This window comes from Saccoglossus kowalevskii, chromosome 22 (genome assembly GCF_978046115.1).
Source record: "Saccoglossus kowalevskii chromosome 22, keSacKowa6.1, whole genome shotgun sequence".
Classification (NCBI taxonomy): Eukaryota; Metazoa; Hemichordata; class Enteropneusta; family Harrimaniidae; genus Saccoglossus; species Saccoglossus kowalevskii.
In genome coordinates, this window is record NC_140662.1 from 8,718,112 (window position 1) to 8,736,893 (window position 18,782).

Below are 18,782 nucleotides of genomic sequence, written 5' to 3' on the forward strand. Positions count from 1 at the left end.
TTCTATATAGCGCCACACAGCGACTAAATTACTTCATCGAAAAAAATGGCGTCGCCGGTTCATATGTGTCTTATTATTCTACACATTTCACTTATTGTTTTAGCCGGGTAAGTGTACAATTTCTCAATTTAATTTCACTCCTACACTGCAGCCATATATTGCCAACTATATTCTCACATTTTAAGCGGACTTGCTTTCAAACTTCATAGTGGTGATCGTTTGGAATCGTGTTGGTTCTGTTATATTGTGTTCCACCACATTGAAATGGTCCAGTCAAACTTAAATCGTACACGTGTGCATATCGACGGTCATTTCCGCTAAACTGTCTGTAATTTTGTTTCATTTTCACACATTTATATTCTAGTTTTGTTATTATCAAGTATGTTATGACACAACTTGAAAAAAAAAACTCCAACTACCATTCTCAGCTCGTCTTATTTCGATATCATGAAGATAAGTCTTATCCAGAAATAATAGTTCAGTATGACGGAACTTCTTAAAACTAATAAATGTTCAGTTAATAGAAATATTTGATGCTGTTAGAAAACTTAATAATACCTACAATACTAGTATGTTCCCACCCCGGTTTCCACATTTTGCAATGTGTGTCGTATGGTCTGAAGAAACTACAAACACCCGCCGATTCGGTAAATTGCTGTGACAGTCTTTTAATACAAAAATCGTAGTCAAAATTCCATGTATAGAATAACATTCTCATTTTTTCACTTACAGTCGAGATTTCTATGCCATACTCAATGTACCTAGAGATGCATCAACAAAACAGATAAAAAAAGCTTACCGAAAGCTTGCCATGGAATTACATCCTGATAAAAATCCAGATAACCCCGATATAGAAGAAAAATTCCATGATTTGGGAGCAGCCTACGAGGTAAAGTCAATTAACAGACATTCTTAACTTCCTTGTTACAAAATTAGAATAAAATAGAACTTCAAATCTTAGCTTGTTGGTACACAAATGTACATGTATACAATCACAAGATCGATTTCCTGATTGCACACAGTATTTTGTTGAAAATAATATTCCCAGTGGCCCTATATCATTAAAATAAGCCCTCATTTATTTGTAGCAATAATAATATTTTGTATGTTAAAATAAAAATATTACAAAATATTAATAATCCATTCAGTTGAGGAAGTACTGCCGGGTTGTGTATATACATTGTATTTGCCTATGTGACTGTGAGTAAGTGTGGCCATAGCTGATTGGTTGATGCCTCATTTGCATAATAATAGACAAAAGGTATAGAACTTTGACCCAGCTGCTATCTCATGTGTTTGTGTACATCTATTGCGTGGAATGAAACTAATTAAACTCCACTTTCTTTTTAGTGTATTTTGGGCTTAGAAATGTGTTTTTTTGTTGTTTTTTTTAACCTGAGGTAGCAGGGAATGAATGAGTACATTTTTATTTGTAGGTCTTGTCAAACAAAATAGTGTTGTTCATTGTTTGTTGCAATATGGTCTATGATTTATTTTAATACCATATACTTTTACAATACTATTTGACAATTATTAGTCCCCGTCGGACGAAGTCCGAAAATGGGGACTTATGTGTTGACCTCCGTGTGTCCGTGTGTGCGTGCGTCTGTGCGTGCGTTTGTGCGTGCGTTCGGACCTGTATCTTAGAAATGCCTGGACCAATCACAATCAAACTTCACACATACATCATACATGATATCATACATATGCACATCAATTTGTTTCACGATCTGATTCAAGATGGCCGAAAGGTGGCCATTTTTGTTCTAAAAATCATCAAATTCAAGCATTTCCCGGCTGTTTACAGATGGATTTTGTTCAAACCTTGTATATACGTTGGACATTATAGGACCTTGATGAACATCATTTTGTTTTACGATCTGATTAAAGATGGCTGAATGGTGGCCATTTTTGTGCTAAAAAATCATAAAAATCATGCATTTCTCAGCTGTTTACAGATGGATTTTGTTCAAACTTGATATATACATTAGACATTATGGGACCTTGATGCAAATAATTTTGTTTTTCAGATAACATTCAAAATGGCCGACTGGTGGCCATTTTGTTTTAATGAATGGGCTTCTAGACCCATATTTCCAACTTGTTTTGACTGATTATGTTCAAATTTTAAATATTCATTATACATCATGTCATAGATAGACAGATATATTGGTTTGACGATCCTATTCAAAATGGCCGAATGGTTGTCATTTTTGTGCTAAAAAATCATCAAATATCAAGCATTTCTGGCATTTATGGATGGATTTCGTTCAAACTTGGTACATACATTAGACATTACGGGTTCCTGATGCACGTCATTTTATTTTACAGATCAGACTCAAAATGGCTGTCCGGTGGCCATTTTGTTTTAATGAATGGGTTTCCAGACCCATATGTCTGACTTGTTTTTACTGATTATGTTCAAATTTTTAATATTCATTATACATCATATCACAGATATACGGATATATTGGTTTGACGATCCTTTTCAAAGTGGCCTAATGGTGGCTATTTTTGTGCTAAAAAACTTGTTTTATTTTTTAGATCGAATTCTGAATGGCTGACTAGTGGTTATTTTGTTTTAATGAATGGGCTTCTAGAGCCATATCTCTGACATGCTTTGACTGACTGTGTTCAAATTTCATATATTCATTATTCATATATTCATAATGGCTGATTTTGTTTTAATTAATGCTGTTCCAAAGCAATATCTCTCAATACTCATTTGACGATCAGATACAAATGTCAATCATTTAAATGTTAAACAATCATCATATTCTTGACATGTTTATATTCCAGCTATATTACTATAAACAAAACTTTATATCTTAAATTTGATAGCTAACGGGGACTGTGCCTTGCATGGCTTGTATATAATTTAGTTTTATAAGACGTGTGTTCGATGTAATAGTATTAATAATAATATTGAGTGTGCTACATAATGTACATACGTGTACTACCATTTTGAATGTATCTCTGGTTAATAAATTCTAACAATGTTTTAAGCCTCAAACAATGCTGAAATCCAAAACCCTAACCTTTCCTATGACTATGATCCTAATTCTATCTCAATATCTATTGTTACCATATCTATCCTTTCAATATCCAGACTACTACCTTACCCTTTCTACAGCAAAAATTATTAGACTCCATTGTGGTAAGAGTACTATAAAACATTGTTTTTGCCATTGTAACGATTTAATGGTGTTTGCAAGCACAAAATTATCTTGTGAAATTTAAGCATTTCACAGTACTTTCTATTTTTTGCACATGTGTGTGTCGAATTCTTCATTTATTAATTCAATACCAATTATTGTACATTTGATAACATGAGGTTAATTATTAATACGAGTATGCACAAAACTAATATTGATGTGACCCTGTACTGCCTAAGTACATACTTTGCGGTATTCTCGTAATAACCTTAGTATTATGCATGTACATCTTTGCCTGCTTGTAGTCGTAATTTAACGAGAGGTAACAGCCTGAATTGCCAGTGGAAAACGTTTTACAATATTCATGCTTGTGCTATTGTTTGCATTGAGTTTTGTAATTTCGTTTTCACATGCTACATTGTTGTTACAACCAATGTAAATAAAAGAAAATTTTCAGATGTGACGTATTCCTTGCACACATGTTCCAAATAAGGAAGACTTTCATAACCAATTCAAAGCATGCATTCTGTTTTTGCTGCCAGATAAAGTGAGAATTATTAACACAATTTTTTCATATACCAACATCAGCAATAATTACGACTCAAAATTCTTTCAAAAAAAATCCTCCACTGAAAAGCAGCGTAAAATGTTACCGCTTATTAATTTGTATAAATAAATAAGAAAGACTTCTATAACCAATTCAAAGCATACATTCTGTTTTTGCTGGCAGCAGTGTAATTTGTACACGTAATTAGTAAAAATTATTAACACATTTTGTTACGGTAGTACCTAACCTAGAAATAGTCCATCATCAATAATTACAACTCAAAACTCTTCATTCAAAAAACCCTTCACTAAAAAGCAGCATAAAAGTTTACCGCTTATTAATTTGTCCAATGTATTAACAAACTATCATGGTCCAGTCTGTAACTTGGGGTTTATGTCAAGGACAAAATGACTTCCAAGTTCAACACAGTATAGTTTCTGTCAAGAATGTGATGCAATCATGTTGCACCTGTCTAGACCAATCTCTGTGTTTGTTTAAATTGCCCAATACCGGTACCAACAATGTGTTATACATTTTTTAACCATCGTGGTGGTGATCTAAACTCACTCTAGGAAAATGTAAATAAGGCCATGTCTATTGCTTTGTTTATTTCTTTGAAGAAATGATCCACGACAAAATACAATTATCATGGTTGAGTCTGAAATATGTGCGATAAAACATGTGCAACATGAGCGTGAACAATATGTAATGTGAATCTGATAGTAGGCGACGTGATTGTGATACGGATATGATGAATTTGAATGTGTGACAGATTGGGCTAATGTTGTACTGTACATTAACATGCGATTGCCATGCGCTACTAATAGAGCAAATATGGTAACAATACTGGTATTAGAGCCGGTAATATACAAATAAAAACCACTGTCTGCTCTCCTTTTCACTAATTTCTATTATTCCATGTTCGTGTAGGTTCTATCAGATCCAGATAAAAGGAAAACGTACGACAGACACGGCGAAGAAGGTTTGAAAGATGGCGGAATGAAGCATGGTGACCCATTCTCAAGTTTTTTTGGAGATTTTGGTTTTGGTGGATTTCATTTCGGTGGGGGTGGTGGTCACAATGATGATATACCGCGAGGTAGCGATGTAGAGATGGATCTTGAAGTTTCTTTAGAAGAAGTATACACGGGTGATTTTGTAGAGGTACTTGTAGTTTATTTGCATACTGTAAAATACTTTATTTTAGCTGGAATTAATTTTGGCTGAAAAGAATTTTTGGGTGTTTTGTATGGAATTTATTTTCACTGCTTTTTGATGAACTGAATGTAAAGTATAGGAGGAAAAGCTAGATTTTTTTTCACTTTCGGTGAAAATAGTGAAAATAAAGTACATGTACATTTATAATGTATCATGTAAATTAAGTTTATTTTGGAAAATTCAGTCTTTGACGGCCAAGGTAACATTTGTAGCCGCTTCTGGAGTATTTTGTCTATGTTGACGTCAACCATTTTGATTGATAAGTTTATTTGCCATATAATAATACAATAACTGAAGCTAATTTTTATCGAAATTCAATTAATAATCATATTCATGACCATAATCATATTATAATCATATGATTATAATCATATGATTATAATCATAATCATATTAATAATAATATATGGTTAAGAATTAAAAAAAAGCGAAGGTGAGCTAGTCAAGTTTACTTTCCTGTTAGTATGTAAAGAAATATAATGGCATCATGTGACTGCCAGTATGGGCAATAAACAAAATGACAGTGCTTGAATTTCACAGGGATATTGATGCCCATTGATATTTACTGTAATTATACATGTATTATTTTTATAATGTAAGTCAATCTTGAAAATGGTGCCCACTCAACTCAAAGTTTGTAATAAATATCAGACACAGTAAATTGAACGATGTATGATTTATTTCTGTACAGGTTGTACGTTACAAACCAGTATACAGAACGGCCGCAGGTTTCAGAAAATGTAATTGCAGACAGGAAATGCAAACTATTCAATTAGGACCTGGTAGATTTCAAATGACACCGAGAGACGTGTGCGATGAGTGCCCAAATATGAAGTAAGTAACATGAGAAGTAAGTGCTTGTATGAATGTTGTATAGTGATCGTACATGTATATGCAGAGGATGATGCAATTCTGTACTGCCCGAGTTTATACTTTTCAGTATTCTCATGATGACACTATCATTATTTACATAAATTTTTTTTTGTAGTTGTAATTTAATATAACAGTCCTAAATGTCAACAAGTTTGATTTTAGCTCAAACTCAATAATGCTAGACAATTTCATATTCAAATATATTTTTTCTCACAGATTAGTCACAGAAGAAAAATTACTGGAGATAGAAATAGAACCAGGAATGAGAGACGGTCATGTGTACCCATTTTTATCAGAAGGTGAGTAACACACACTGTTCAGTTGTGCTGTGTTGTTAACTATTTAAATGTCATTTTCTCCCAACCTTTAGCATTTATATTTCTGTATTTTTTTTTAATTTTTGAGCAAATGGATAAAAATAGTTTTTGAAAAAATTTGTAAATAAAACTTGTGCATGTTTATTTTGTAAAAGGTGTTGTGTTCAACAGGTTAGCATTTTTTATTCTGTCAGTGATTTTACAGCTAAGTAAGGCACTTTTGATTTGCCAAAGTCCATCAAACTTTTATAATCAAGTTTTCCCTGTCTGTGTATCCCTGACGTACGTTCACACCTCTGTATAAAATCTGAATTTGATACATAATGCACCAATAATGTATGGCCCAAAACTGTCGCGAAACTGCAGCTCATCCAATGCTAAGAAACTTTACTTTGAGCCTTCCCGCCAACGACGAGTTCATTAATACATGCCGTTACTCAACAATCGGGATTTGTTTTGTAAATTGCGCTATGTCAGGTGGACTCCGATGGTTATAACAATTTGAATGCATATGCAACATATAAACTATTAATGTATGGTAACCAACGTGTGCCGTTTTGAAAACAGCGTTTTATCCGCATCTAGCAAGATAATGGAATGATCCTAATTGTGGGCATCCCAATATAATGGCACTACCAAGTCTAGATTGGAAAAGACCAAAGTGTTTTACAAAGTTCCAAGATATATTGCTAACTGACTGTCTGAATAATTCTCAGAACAGCTGTAAACTGCACTCATTTTAACAATGATCTCTTATGTTTCAGGTGAGCCGCACATAGATGGTGAACCAGGTGATCTAAGGTTTATTATTAAACAAGCAAAGTAAGTTATCATCTTTTATATCAAACCCCAATTCTAGCTGCTAATATACAGGACCTAAAACCATATTACCATCATTAATCAGTTTATGGTCAAAAGTAATTTAGAAAACAGTCGATGACTGTTTTTTATTTTTGTGTTTTAGCATTAAAAATAAGATGTATATTTGGACAGACAGTTGCTTTACAGTTTTGTTCGAACACCTTTATTTCCATTTTTCTTACTTGAAAATCTACATTACTGATACAGTCGCACTGATGAGATCCCTGATTACCTGCTTATTTTACTGTTTAAATATCCCCCATTTTCTGTAATTTACAACTATAAGTAACAACATTGATCAAATTGATGATGATTTTTAGATAGAATTCATTGTTGAGTTTTTCCCGAAAACATAGTCAAATTTGAGGCTTGAGAAAAAAGTAATAAGGTCAAATGCTGAAAGATTGCTAGAAGAAATTGTGAAGCTGAACAGCCTGAATCTTATTAGTGCATAAAAATGATGGTTAGGTTTTCATTCATATTTGTATACAGATCTACTTGTATAGATCTAAAAAATTGCTCCACCATTTTAGCAAATTTGTTCACACTTGAATCTTCCCTATATGTTTGTATCGCCAAACCATGATCTCACAGTCATGTGACCTGCCCATAATGCTTATGTTCTCTGTTAGAAGAGAATCTAGAATAAGTTTGAACATTTTTTTTTTCAGACATCCAGTTTTTGAGCGAAAAAATGATGATTTATACACCAATGTTACAATTAACTTACAAGATGCTTTAGTTGGGTTTGAAATGGACATTACACATTTAGATGGCCACAAGGTATGGATTATCTCCACCTTTTCACAACCAGTTCTCTCTTTTCATCACAAATTCACAAAATAGTTTCAGTTATAGTTTACATTTTACTTAAAAAGATTGGGACAAAAAAAGCCCAATTTTTTGAGTAAAAACTGAAAATTGACTCAAACTTTGTATGTTGGCTCAAAAATTAGGCTTCATTTCCAGAAATAATGAAGAATATATAAAAAAAAAAGTGCAGAATAATTTGACAGAGAAAGTCTGGTGGTGAAAAGGTTAACTTGATGAAATAAATGTTGAATATTATGAAGTTATCACCTGATATCACTTGTTCGAAGAACTGGTTGATACAAGTGACATTATGAGCTATTATTACATATGTACTGCAGTTTATTTTGATTCGTCCCTGAAATCAAAATCGGTATTTCCACAACCCATATGCAAATGAGGTCTGAGAGCAAACAAAGTAGTCCCTTCAGGAGTACAGTTTTTCGGAATAAACAAGATTTAGAAGTACGATATTTTCCCCTTGGGTACATGAATATACTTGCCGAGTGAAATGAAATTTGAACAACAGTAATGGTACTTTTAGGCAGTCACTTATTTTGGCCCAAACTAATTTGCATATCACCCATGCAATAATGTTTTCGGTATTTTCACGGTCGATATGCAAATGACATGGTATTTTCATTGGCTACCGAACTATTTTTATTTTGTAAACACATTTTCGTCTGCTATTTTTATCCAGTTCAAATCGTTCAACAACATTTTTGGCATGTCAGGTGTACATCACATGGAATACTACGATTGGGAGAACTTAATGTATGTTGACCACCTGGAAACTGAGTTTTATAAACCTTGAAGGGCTCTCAGAAGATCCACCAGCAGTAAAATCAGCGATTACTATCATGCAGCCGCAACCATCAGCATCGAGATACCAGGTTTCTGCTGGTGACGTTGCGGCGTTACTCAGTTCCAAATAAAAATTACCAACGCCAAAAGAGCAATATTTTAACCGGTAATCAAGACTCAGTCAATCCACGATCAGCAAGCAACATCACACACGAAGTTGTAGCGTGCAGCTAAGCGACAACCGCTGTCGACGAAAGTCATCCCGTCGCACGGCATGTTTGCCAATGCACAATTTTGTGGCGGAACTTTTAATTTCAACATAAACTGTGTATCATAGTCGTCCAGTTCAAGTTCTGGTTCTGCCGTGGTCCCAACTAAACGTCAACGAGTTATTTATTCGGACAGTGACTCGGATTAGACGTCTGATTATTTTAATTTCAAACAAACAGTGACACACGTTCTCCGGGCGCGTTCTACACTGACACGCACTGCTAGGGCGTAACACTTATATTGGAACATATTAATGAGCAATGGGGTTCTCCAACCTAAATTCCATCCCGGTTTGCACGTTCTTTCTTTAATACGAAATAATCAAGTATGGAACATATGTAATAATAACAGAACCCCACACCCTCCCTGTGGCTTTCGTTGCGTATGGAAGTTATTTTCACTCGAGATGTGGTGTATTCTGCTGTACTTTCACTCGCTTCGCAGGATACACCGCATCACTCGTGAAAATAACTTCCATACGCAACGAAAGCCACGGGGAAGGTGTGGGGTTCTGTCATATTATTATCCACGAACTGATGTATCAAATTATAACCTTTTTATCACATGATTAACATGGAGTGTGAAAAAAACAGAAAAATCATAATTTTACAGAACTGCGGTTACGAATTGTACGCTAGTTCACCCACTATGACGGCAGACATACATTTGTTGTTACAACTGCCACTGATTTTCGGCTAAAATGCTGACAAAGTTTGTTTCTCTTCTAGGTACATATACAAAGAGATAAAGTGACGTGGCCTGGTGCTAGAATACGCAAGAAAGGTGAAGGAATGCCTAATTATGAGAATAATAATATAGTTGGTATACTGTATATTACGTTTGATGTAGAATTCCCTAAGGGTGAACTTACAGATGAACAAAAAAAACGTAAGTATGGAATTGACGATTTTTGTAACTAATTACTGAAATTGTCACTTTGAATTGGTAAGATCATAGTTGTGAGTTACGAATGAAAAATGTTCATTCAGTCAAAATAATTACTGTAAAATGACTAATCTTCACTGGGTTTAAATTTTGCTGTTTTACCATTTCATTTCACGGTTTTATCATTTAGATAGTGTGTTCTATACAAAATTTTACATATTTACTAGGTTTTAATGTAGCGCATTTTCCAGTCAGCGAAATAAGCAAAATTAATACCCAGTGAATAATTAATCCTTTTACAGTATACAGAATTGTTGTTTCAGAAAAAGTATGTGATTGTATTTGCTCTATTAGAAGCGTATCTCTAAAAGAATTGAAAATAAACTAAAAAAAACTTCGGAAATATCTTTTCTAATGTGTATTTTTTCTTTCCAATTCTTTCAGATGCTGTGGAACTTTTACAAATGTCATCGGATCAGAAAGTGTACAATGGACTACAAGGATATTGATATTGCAATGTATTTTACAACTGTTTTATAGATTCCTATGTTATACATCCAAACTTGTTTTCACTGCTTATCCCTAATTAACTATCTGAGAGACAAAAAAGTTTTAAAAGTCTGAGAAAATCACAGAAATTGAGCAGGATGTCAAATTACTTTTCTGAAATTTTGTAGTTATGATACCATCTAGTGGCACAAGTAAACACCAAGCCAACAAAAAAAAGTGTTGTTTCTTCTCCCATATGGTTTTTTAAGAGAATTTACTTCCTAAAAGCAAGATCTATGTTCAATGTTGATCGTTTATTATATACATGTTTTTGAATTCATGCGTTATCTATCATATTTGATTTGGATATAAAGCATTCTTTGAAACAAACACATGACCTCAGAATATGCAGAATATTTCCTCATTCTACCATATGTGGTGCACGTAATTGCAAAAAAAATCAATTATGCCAGCCAAGGAGGAGAGGTAAAACATTTTTTTGTTCTTATATAGTGTTTCTTTATTTCAAAAAAGTTTCAAAGACTTTCAAGCCCTGTTATAAAAATGTCAGTACTGTAAATTCTGTATTAGAAACCGCGGCTTCTATTAAAATGGTACAATGCAATAGAGGGGATGCGACTTCTATTAGAGCATCTACACATATGAGAAATGATGAATTTTTGGTTCTCAATTTTTCAAAAAGAATGGGTGCGACTTCTATTAGGGATGTGGCTTCTAATACAGATTTTACGGTAATATGTTCACAGCTCTAAATTTTTGTGTTTTTCCATGATTCGTAAAAATTTGTCACTCGCAGAATTGCGATTTACATAGTGTAACCCACAATATGCTGTGTGGATCTGATACATGCGGATGGCAATGTGTTAGGGTGGTTCTAATTTCAATACATGCCTTTATTTTCATCACAAATTGAAAATGTGGTTTAGATATATGGTAGGCCTAGAATTTTCCAAGATCTGCAACTGATTCGCTGATTGAAAATTGTACCACAAATTTGTCTAGATTGACAATACATTGAGGACAAATTGAATTAAAAAAACTTTAATTTTGATGAGAACAATTTTCTTTTTAGTACAACACAATTTAGGTTTGCTCCTTGGAACTAGCTGACAATCTATGAAATGAATCTGCATAATTTTTTCTATTTTTTGTCCAAACTTTTGATAAACATCGATTTGGTCCAAAGTTGTGAAGAAATTATAGAAAAATGTTAAATCAAAATTTTAGCGGGCAAAATGTTGTTTATAAATATGGTCACATATGTTGATACCGATATTACTGGTATATATAATTTGTTGACAATATCCTCAAATTCGTGTCTTTAATAATAAATACAATATTATTTAATAACTTTCTGAAAAACTGTCTGCAATTTAGTCATCTACAAGTGTACTTTTCATATTTTTTTTAAATTTTACTATTCACTTTGTTAGTGTGCCTAATATTAAAGGCCGGTAGTTGTCGCGTCGCGTCGCGTCCTGTTCAATTTAAGACCCAACGCGACTTGCATAACATGTGTAAAATGCATTAGTTTACATCAAATATAAATACACTGCACGACAACCACCACACTTTAACAATTTTTTTCCTCTATTTTAGTATTTCGGAAAATAATAGCAATGCTTTTTAATAATTTTAATGACATAATTTATTTCAATTTTCACAGGAATCAGGTACTTTTATGTTAAGTGTCTAACACTAGGCATTTTCTTTCTAGCTTATTTATTTAGAGCTTGTATGTGTACCTTGTAGATAGACTGTGTCAACGATTCCACACAAAATGTTACTGATCAAAGAACTTGTATACAAATACATTGTATAATAAAATGTTATTATCAAAAATTTGCAAGGTCTGGTGTATTTTGAGTTGAAGTTTTCATTTGGTGAATAGCGTTGTTAAATTGTTCCATTGTTTTCAAGAATCCTGTATTGATTTGATAGATGCCTGAAATTCAGGTGTTCACTCGATTGATTTGATGTCTCTGTGTTCACTAGATTGATTTGGTGTATAGGTTTCCACTAGATTGATTTGGTGTATAGGTGTTCACGAGATTGATTTGGTGTATAGGTGTTCACTAGATTGATTTGGTGTAGAGGTTTCCACTAGATTGATTTGGTGTATAGGTTTCCACTAGATTGATTTGGTGTATAGGTGTTCACTAGATTGATTTGGTGTATAGGTGTTCACTAGATTGATTTGGTGTATAGGTTTCTACTAGATTGATTTGGTGTGTAGGTGTTCACTAGATTGATTTGGTGTATAGGTGTTCACTAGATTGATTTGGTGTATAGGTTTCCACTAGATTGATTTGGTGTATAGGTGTTCACTAGATTGATTTGGTGTATAGGTGTTCACTAGATTGATTTGGTGTATAGGTTTCTACTAGATTGATTTGGTGTGTAGGTGTTCACTAGATTGATTTGGTGTATAGGTGTTCACTAGATTGATTTGGTGTATAGGTTTCCACTAGATTGATTTGGTGTATAGGTGTTCACTAGATTGATTTGGTGTATAGGTGTTCACTAGATTGATTTGGTGTATAGGTGTTCACTAGATTGATTTGGTGTATAGGTTTCTACTAGATTGATTTGGTGTATAGGTGTTCACTAGATTGATTTGGTGTATAGGTTTTCACTAGATTGATTTGGTGTATAGGTGTTCACTAGATTGATTTGGTGTATAGGTGTTCACTAGATTAATTTGGTGTATAGGTGTTCACTAGATTGATTTGGTGTATAGGTGTTCACTTGATTGATTTGGTGTATAGGTGTTCACTAGATTGATTTGGTGTATAGGTGTTCACTTGATTGATTTGGTGTATAGGTGTTCACTAGATTAATTTGGTGTATAGGTGTTCACTAGATTGATTTGGTGTGTAGGTTTTCACTAGATTAATGTGGTGTATAGGTGTTCACTAGATTGATTTGGTGTATAGGTGTTCACTTGATTGATTTGGTGTATAGGTGTTCACTAGATTGATTTGGTGTATAGGTGTTCACTTGATTGATTTGGTGTATAGGTGTTCACTTGATTGATTTGGTGTATAGGTGTTCACTAGATTGATTTGGTGTATAGGTGTTCACTAGATTGATTTGGTGTGTAGGTTTTCACTAGATTAATGTGGTGTATAGGTGTTCACTAGATTAATGTGGTGTATAGGTGTTCACTTGATTGATTTGGTGTATAGGTGTTCACTTGATTGATTTGGTGTATAGGTGTTCACTAGATTGATTTGGTGTATAGGTTTTCACTAGATTGATTTGGTGTATAGGTGTTCACTAGATTGATTTGATGTATAGGTGTTCACTAGATTGATTTGGTGTATAGGTGTTCACTAGATTGATTTGGTGTATAGGTTTCCACTAGATTGATTTGGTGTATAGGTGTTCACTAGATTAATTTGGTGTATAGGTGTTCACTAGATTGATTTGGTGTGTAGGTTTTCACTAGATTAATGTGGTGTATAGGTGTTCACTAGATTGATTTGGTGTATAGGTGTTCACTTGATTGATTTGGTGTATAGGTGTTCACTAGATTGATTTGGTGTGTAGGTTTTCACTAGATTAATGTGGTGTATAGGTGTTCACTAGATTGATTTGGTGTATAGGTGTTCACTTGATTGATTTGGTGTATAGGTGTTCACTAGATTGATTTGGTGTATAGGTGTTCACTTGATTGATTTGGTGTATAGGTGTTCACTTGATTGATTTGGTGTATAGGTGTTCACTAGATTGATTTGGTGTATAGGTGTTCACTAGATTGATTTGGTGTGTAGGTTTTCACTAGATTAATGTGGTGTATAGGTGTTCACTAGATTAATGTGGTGTATAGGTGTTCACTTGATTGATTTGGTGTATAGGTGTTCACTTGATTGATTTGGTGTATAGGTGTTCACTAGATTGATTTGGTGTATAGGTGTTCACTAGATTGATTTGGTGTGTAGGTGTTCACTTGATTGATTTGGTGTATAGGTGTTCACTAGATTGATTTGGTGTATAGGTGTTCACTTGATTGATTTGGTGTATAGGTGTTCACTTGATTGATTTGGTGTATAGGTGTTCACTAGATTGATTTGGTGTATAGGTGTTCACTTGATTGATTTGGTGTATAGGTGTTCACTAGATTGATTTGGTGTATAGGTGTTCACTAGATTGATTTGGTGTATAGGTGTTCACTAGATTGATTTGGTGTATAGGTGTTCACTAGATTGATTTGGTGTGTAGGTTTTCACTAGATTAATGTGGTGTATAGGTTTCCACTAGATTGATTTGGTGTATAGATATACTAATTAAAAGGTATTAATTAGGTATACGATATTAAGTATATATGTGCATGTGCACATGCAGTGGTTTAGTGATTCGATCCAAAATGATCGTTGGGCAGCCATTTTGTTGTTATTGAGATTGTGGTTTATGTTCAAATTTGGTACATGTATTATACATGTTAGGATACACGTCCATGACGATTCATTTTGTGTTTGGATCAAAGTTGGCTGACTGACGGCCATCTTGCTTTTTGGTCATATTACTATATCCAAGATATATACGTGTATCATTTTCACTCATATTTGACATAGACATCACACTTGTTGGAATACATGTCTTTGTTTGTTTAATTAGATCAAAGATGGCCATATTTCGGATAGTTTATCCTACTGTTTGCAAACAGCCTGGCAAATTCAAAATTTTAATATTTTTAACAACAGAATCTGATTGATCCATAACTTTGTATGGTGCATGATCAGACACGTCAAAATACAACTTTATAAACAGACTTTGTGCAGGTTCGTAGAGAGGGATGAACAGAAAAAAAATGCATGAAAAGAAGATAGTTTAAAGAGCGATGTTTATCATGCAGCGCATGTTCAAATTTTATGTAAATATATTTTACATGCATTGTATACGTTGCTATCAGTTCCATATCGAACAAGACATGGCTTGACAATCACAAGATTCAACTTACAGCCAATAGCAGACTGTGATGAACCATTATGAGCATCGTAATTTGGTGGAACGCTGCATAAATTAGAAGAAAATCATACATGTATTTACAGGATATTTTCAGCAGAGGAGCTACACAAACATTTTGTTAAAAAAGAAAGACATTTTATTTTCAGTTTATCCCATACATTAATATATTCTACATATTAGTTATACAACCATAATAATTAGAAATATCTTAAATTTCATAAAAATAGTCCCAAAGTTAGATATTCTGAGGTAAAAACATCAAAGTTTTTTTACTAATGAAGAATGCACTGAGCACACCCACCAAAGTATTCATGACGTATCAAGACCTGTTGACAGTGCAGTATTCATTTCCTGTGACTGTACATTATGTGGCAATCAACATCCAATCAAATCCCATTTTTCTTTTATTATATATAACACTTCGCATATTAATCGAGGAATATCCAATAATAGGTTACGTACATTTTACCACGATACCCCATGCTCACATAGCTGTGAAGTCATGAAGCCTCATTCTAGAACTGCACAGCGCCCTCACCCACCCAACATTAGAAAGGTCTGTAGGTGAAAAGTGGATTGTTCATCCCAAATCATGCTACAATCTTACAAAAAAACATTTAAAGATTAATACAGAATTCTAGATTACAAAATCATTATTCTTAAAATTTAAAAACTTTTAAATTTGGTAAAGAACAGTACTGTTTCTGAATGTAATGTTGAGGCTCCTGCCACTGATTGGTTTCAAGACTCGTGGTTGCGTTGGAAATTCCTAGAATAGAACCCAACAAATTAACATGCATGACTATGTGATCAGTACGAACTAGTGGTTGCTTATCTGCAACGGCATGTCTGAAAATGGCAGTGCTTAAATACCAATCCAAATAGACTGGTTGGAATAATTGAATTGAGCAATTTCCTGAAGTATCACATGATCACCACAGGGCCCATAAACATGAATAATGCATTCTTTGTGTTTGACCAGTAATATTCTGTTGATAGGCACACAACGCTTCCAAAACATTTTTCCAAATTTTACCGATAATTTTATTAGGTTGATCTGCTAAATGTTACATTTACAAATATTTATGAAACCATGGTAACCACCTATTTTTACAGCAGATTAATTCCCAATTGATTGGTTAATATTCAAAATAAAAATAAAAAAATGATGTTAGAAATATGCAAAATATGTTGTATTAAATAAAACCAAAAATGCAATGCTTAATCTATAATTTGCAAAAAAGATTGCTAGGGGGTACTGGTTGATCAAATCAGATTTCTAGGGGAACTGAATGGATGGAATCAGAATACTAGGGGAACAGGATAAATGAAATCAGAATGTATTGGAGAATGAATGAATGAAATTAAACTGCTGGGGAGATGAATGAATAAAATCATAACGCTAGGGGGACTTAATGAAAGAAATCAGAAAGTTAGGGGGACTGAATAAATGAAATTAGAATGTTAGGGAAGCCAGATGAATGAAATTAGATTGCTAGGTTAGCCTTTCTGCTGCATAATCAACAATCAAACGTTGCAAACTAAAATTACTGAATGATAAAATAATACTACAGTTATAATACAATTAGAAAGACGTTTCTCCATGACAACCACACAAAGCTGAAATTGTAATTTTTCATAAGCAAAACATAGAAAGTACATATTTCACCCAAAATTTGTCTGAATATGAAAAAAAAGTAAATTGTTTCAGGTTGCGTGGATAGAAACAAATATATTATAATAGACGGGCAGCATAGTTAGAATTTTTCATATGAAACCAACTTTGCTGTTAACTGTATAATAATTACCAAGCTATAAAAATACTCTAGTCTGAATATTTCATTTCCGTCCAGACCACCCTAGTTTAATTACCCCAACCAAGGGTAGATAAGTAAAGGGCATGAATCTAAGACTGATAAACATGAACAAATATTTAATAATGTAGGTCGTGTAATTACATACTGTAATGATGTCATAATGACATCACTACTGCTTATGGAGTCAAGTAACAATAAAACAATTAAATTATTCCAGATAGGCTCCTGGGAACTTGACCCATTAGAATGACATTATGACATCACTATGACATCACTACAGTGTGGTGTAACACAACCTCCAAGTTAAACTAACGAATCATGTCAAATTAAAAATTCATATTAACATAATGCTGTCCATGACGTTATAAATAAAAGATTTTCTCTGATATACATTATTTGCATGACCTTGACCTTGAATCTCAATGGTTATAAACGATTGATGGCTCACTAGATGTAATAGGATTCAAATACCGATCTTCTCTTTTCTTTTCGAAAATTATGTAAGATTCATATTCACAACTCATTGCTATGTACATTTGGTGACTTTTAGCTCATTTACATATCTGTTATGCAAATTGTATGACTATCTCTAACTCATTCACATCTTTCTTATGATAAATATCCAACCCCTTAACTCATTCATATATCTTTATATTATGCAAATTATGTGACCCCTAACTTGTTATTTACAAGCAATATGTCTGTTTATCATACTGATGTCATATCGACCAGAGACACAACGGGCTATGGGAACAATTGTACAAATAGAATTTCCTGGTTATAAACAGCATTTTGTTAACAATCAAAGTTGAATCTTGTATGGACATAGTGTGGAAACTATGCAATTGAACATCAAAACAGACAAATTTTTTTTTGTGTGTGTGTTTATAATTTGTACCCAAACAAAGAAGCTACATGCATAAAAATTGGTGTGATTTCAGGAAAATCTTCAATATATGTCAAATACAAACGAGCCCTTACTTATCCACCCTTGCCTGAAACCACTATGATATTTATTCAATATACCCAATTAACAGGAACCCACTGTGGCTCAGAACTCAACTGTTCCACTGATTTAATCAAACGGTCAAAAGCATCGTCAATGTTGTCATTAACAATCGTAATATCAAAGTAATGTTGATACAAGCGTTGAATACGTTCGCTTTCTTCAACAGTCTTTTGTAGATCACGGTCCTGCAAACAATACAAGAATGAATTAACATTTTTGATGTCATTCAGAATGTAAGACATAAGAAAACAATGAACCATTTGTTATGCAGTTACCCAGAATACCATATATAGAGAAAATGTACAACATCAGCATAAGCAGTTCTAAAGAATACCATATAAGGAAATTAGGTTCAACATCTGCATAAGCAGTTCTAAAGAATACCATATAAGGAAATTAGGTTCAACATCTGCATAAGCAGTTCTAAAGAATACCATATAAGGAAATTAGGTTCAACATCTGCATAAGCAGTTCTAAAGAATACCATATAAGGAAATTAGGTTCAACATCTGCATAAGCAGTTCTAAAGAATACCATATAAGGAAATTAGGTTCAACATCTGCATAAGCAGTTCTAAAGAATACCATATAAGGAAATTAGGTTCAACATCTGCATAAGCAGTTCTAAAGAATACCATATAAGGAAATTAGGTTCAACATCTGCATAGCAGTTCTAAAGAATACCATATAAGGAAATTAGGTTCAACATCTGCATAAGCAGTTCTAAAGAATACCA

At 33.4% G+C, this 18,782-nt stretch overlaps 2 protein-coding genes across 3 annotated transcripts in view; one reads left to right on the forward strand and one right to left on the reverse strand.

The window, feature by feature from the left end:
* The first annotated feature begins 10 nt into the window (after positions 1-10).
* LOC100373503 (dnaJ homolog subfamily B member 11-like) lies at positions 11-12,092 on the forward strand. The gene is made up of 9 exons (XM_085495656.1): positions 11-107; positions 733-889; positions 4,633-4,866; positions 5,612-5,754; positions 6,010-6,092; positions 6,875-6,932; positions 7,643-7,754; positions 9,584-9,743; positions 10,185-12,092. Exons 1-9 carry the CDS (start codon positions 46-48, stop codon positions 10,247-10,249), a joined length of 1,074 nt encoding a protein of 357 aa, XP_085351782.1. The 5' UTR covers positions 11-45; the 3' UTR covers positions 10,250-12,092.
* Positions 12,093-17,514: 5,422 nt separating this feature from the next.
* The window catches only part of LOC100372369 (protein PALS2-like), a 50,989-nt gene continuing 49,721 nt past the window's right edge, over positions 17,515-18,782 (reverse strand). For both annotated transcript variants that reach the window (XM_085496030.1, XM_085496031.1), the window contains one exon: positions 17,515-18,232. In XM_085496030.1, coding sequence (XP_085352156.1) covers positions 18,056-18,232 — 177 coding nt within the window. In that variant the 3' untranslated portion in view covers positions 17,515-18,055. The remainder of the gene's footprint in view (positions 18,233-18,782) is intronic.

Excerpts from the sequence above, each read along its gene's own strand:
- LOC100373503 (XM_085495656.1), top strand. The coding sequence starts at position 46 with ATGGCGTCGCCGGTTCATATGTGTCTTATTATTCTACACATTTCACTT. Across the intron at positions 890-4,632 it reads ATTTGGGAGCAGCCTACGAG|GTTCTATCAGATCCAGATAA; the intron begins GTAAAGTCAATT and ends ATGTTCGTGTAG. Across the intron at positions 7,755-9,583 it reads CACATTTAGATGGCCACAAG|GTACATATACAAAGAGATAA; the intron begins GTATGGATTATC and ends TTTCTCTTCTAG.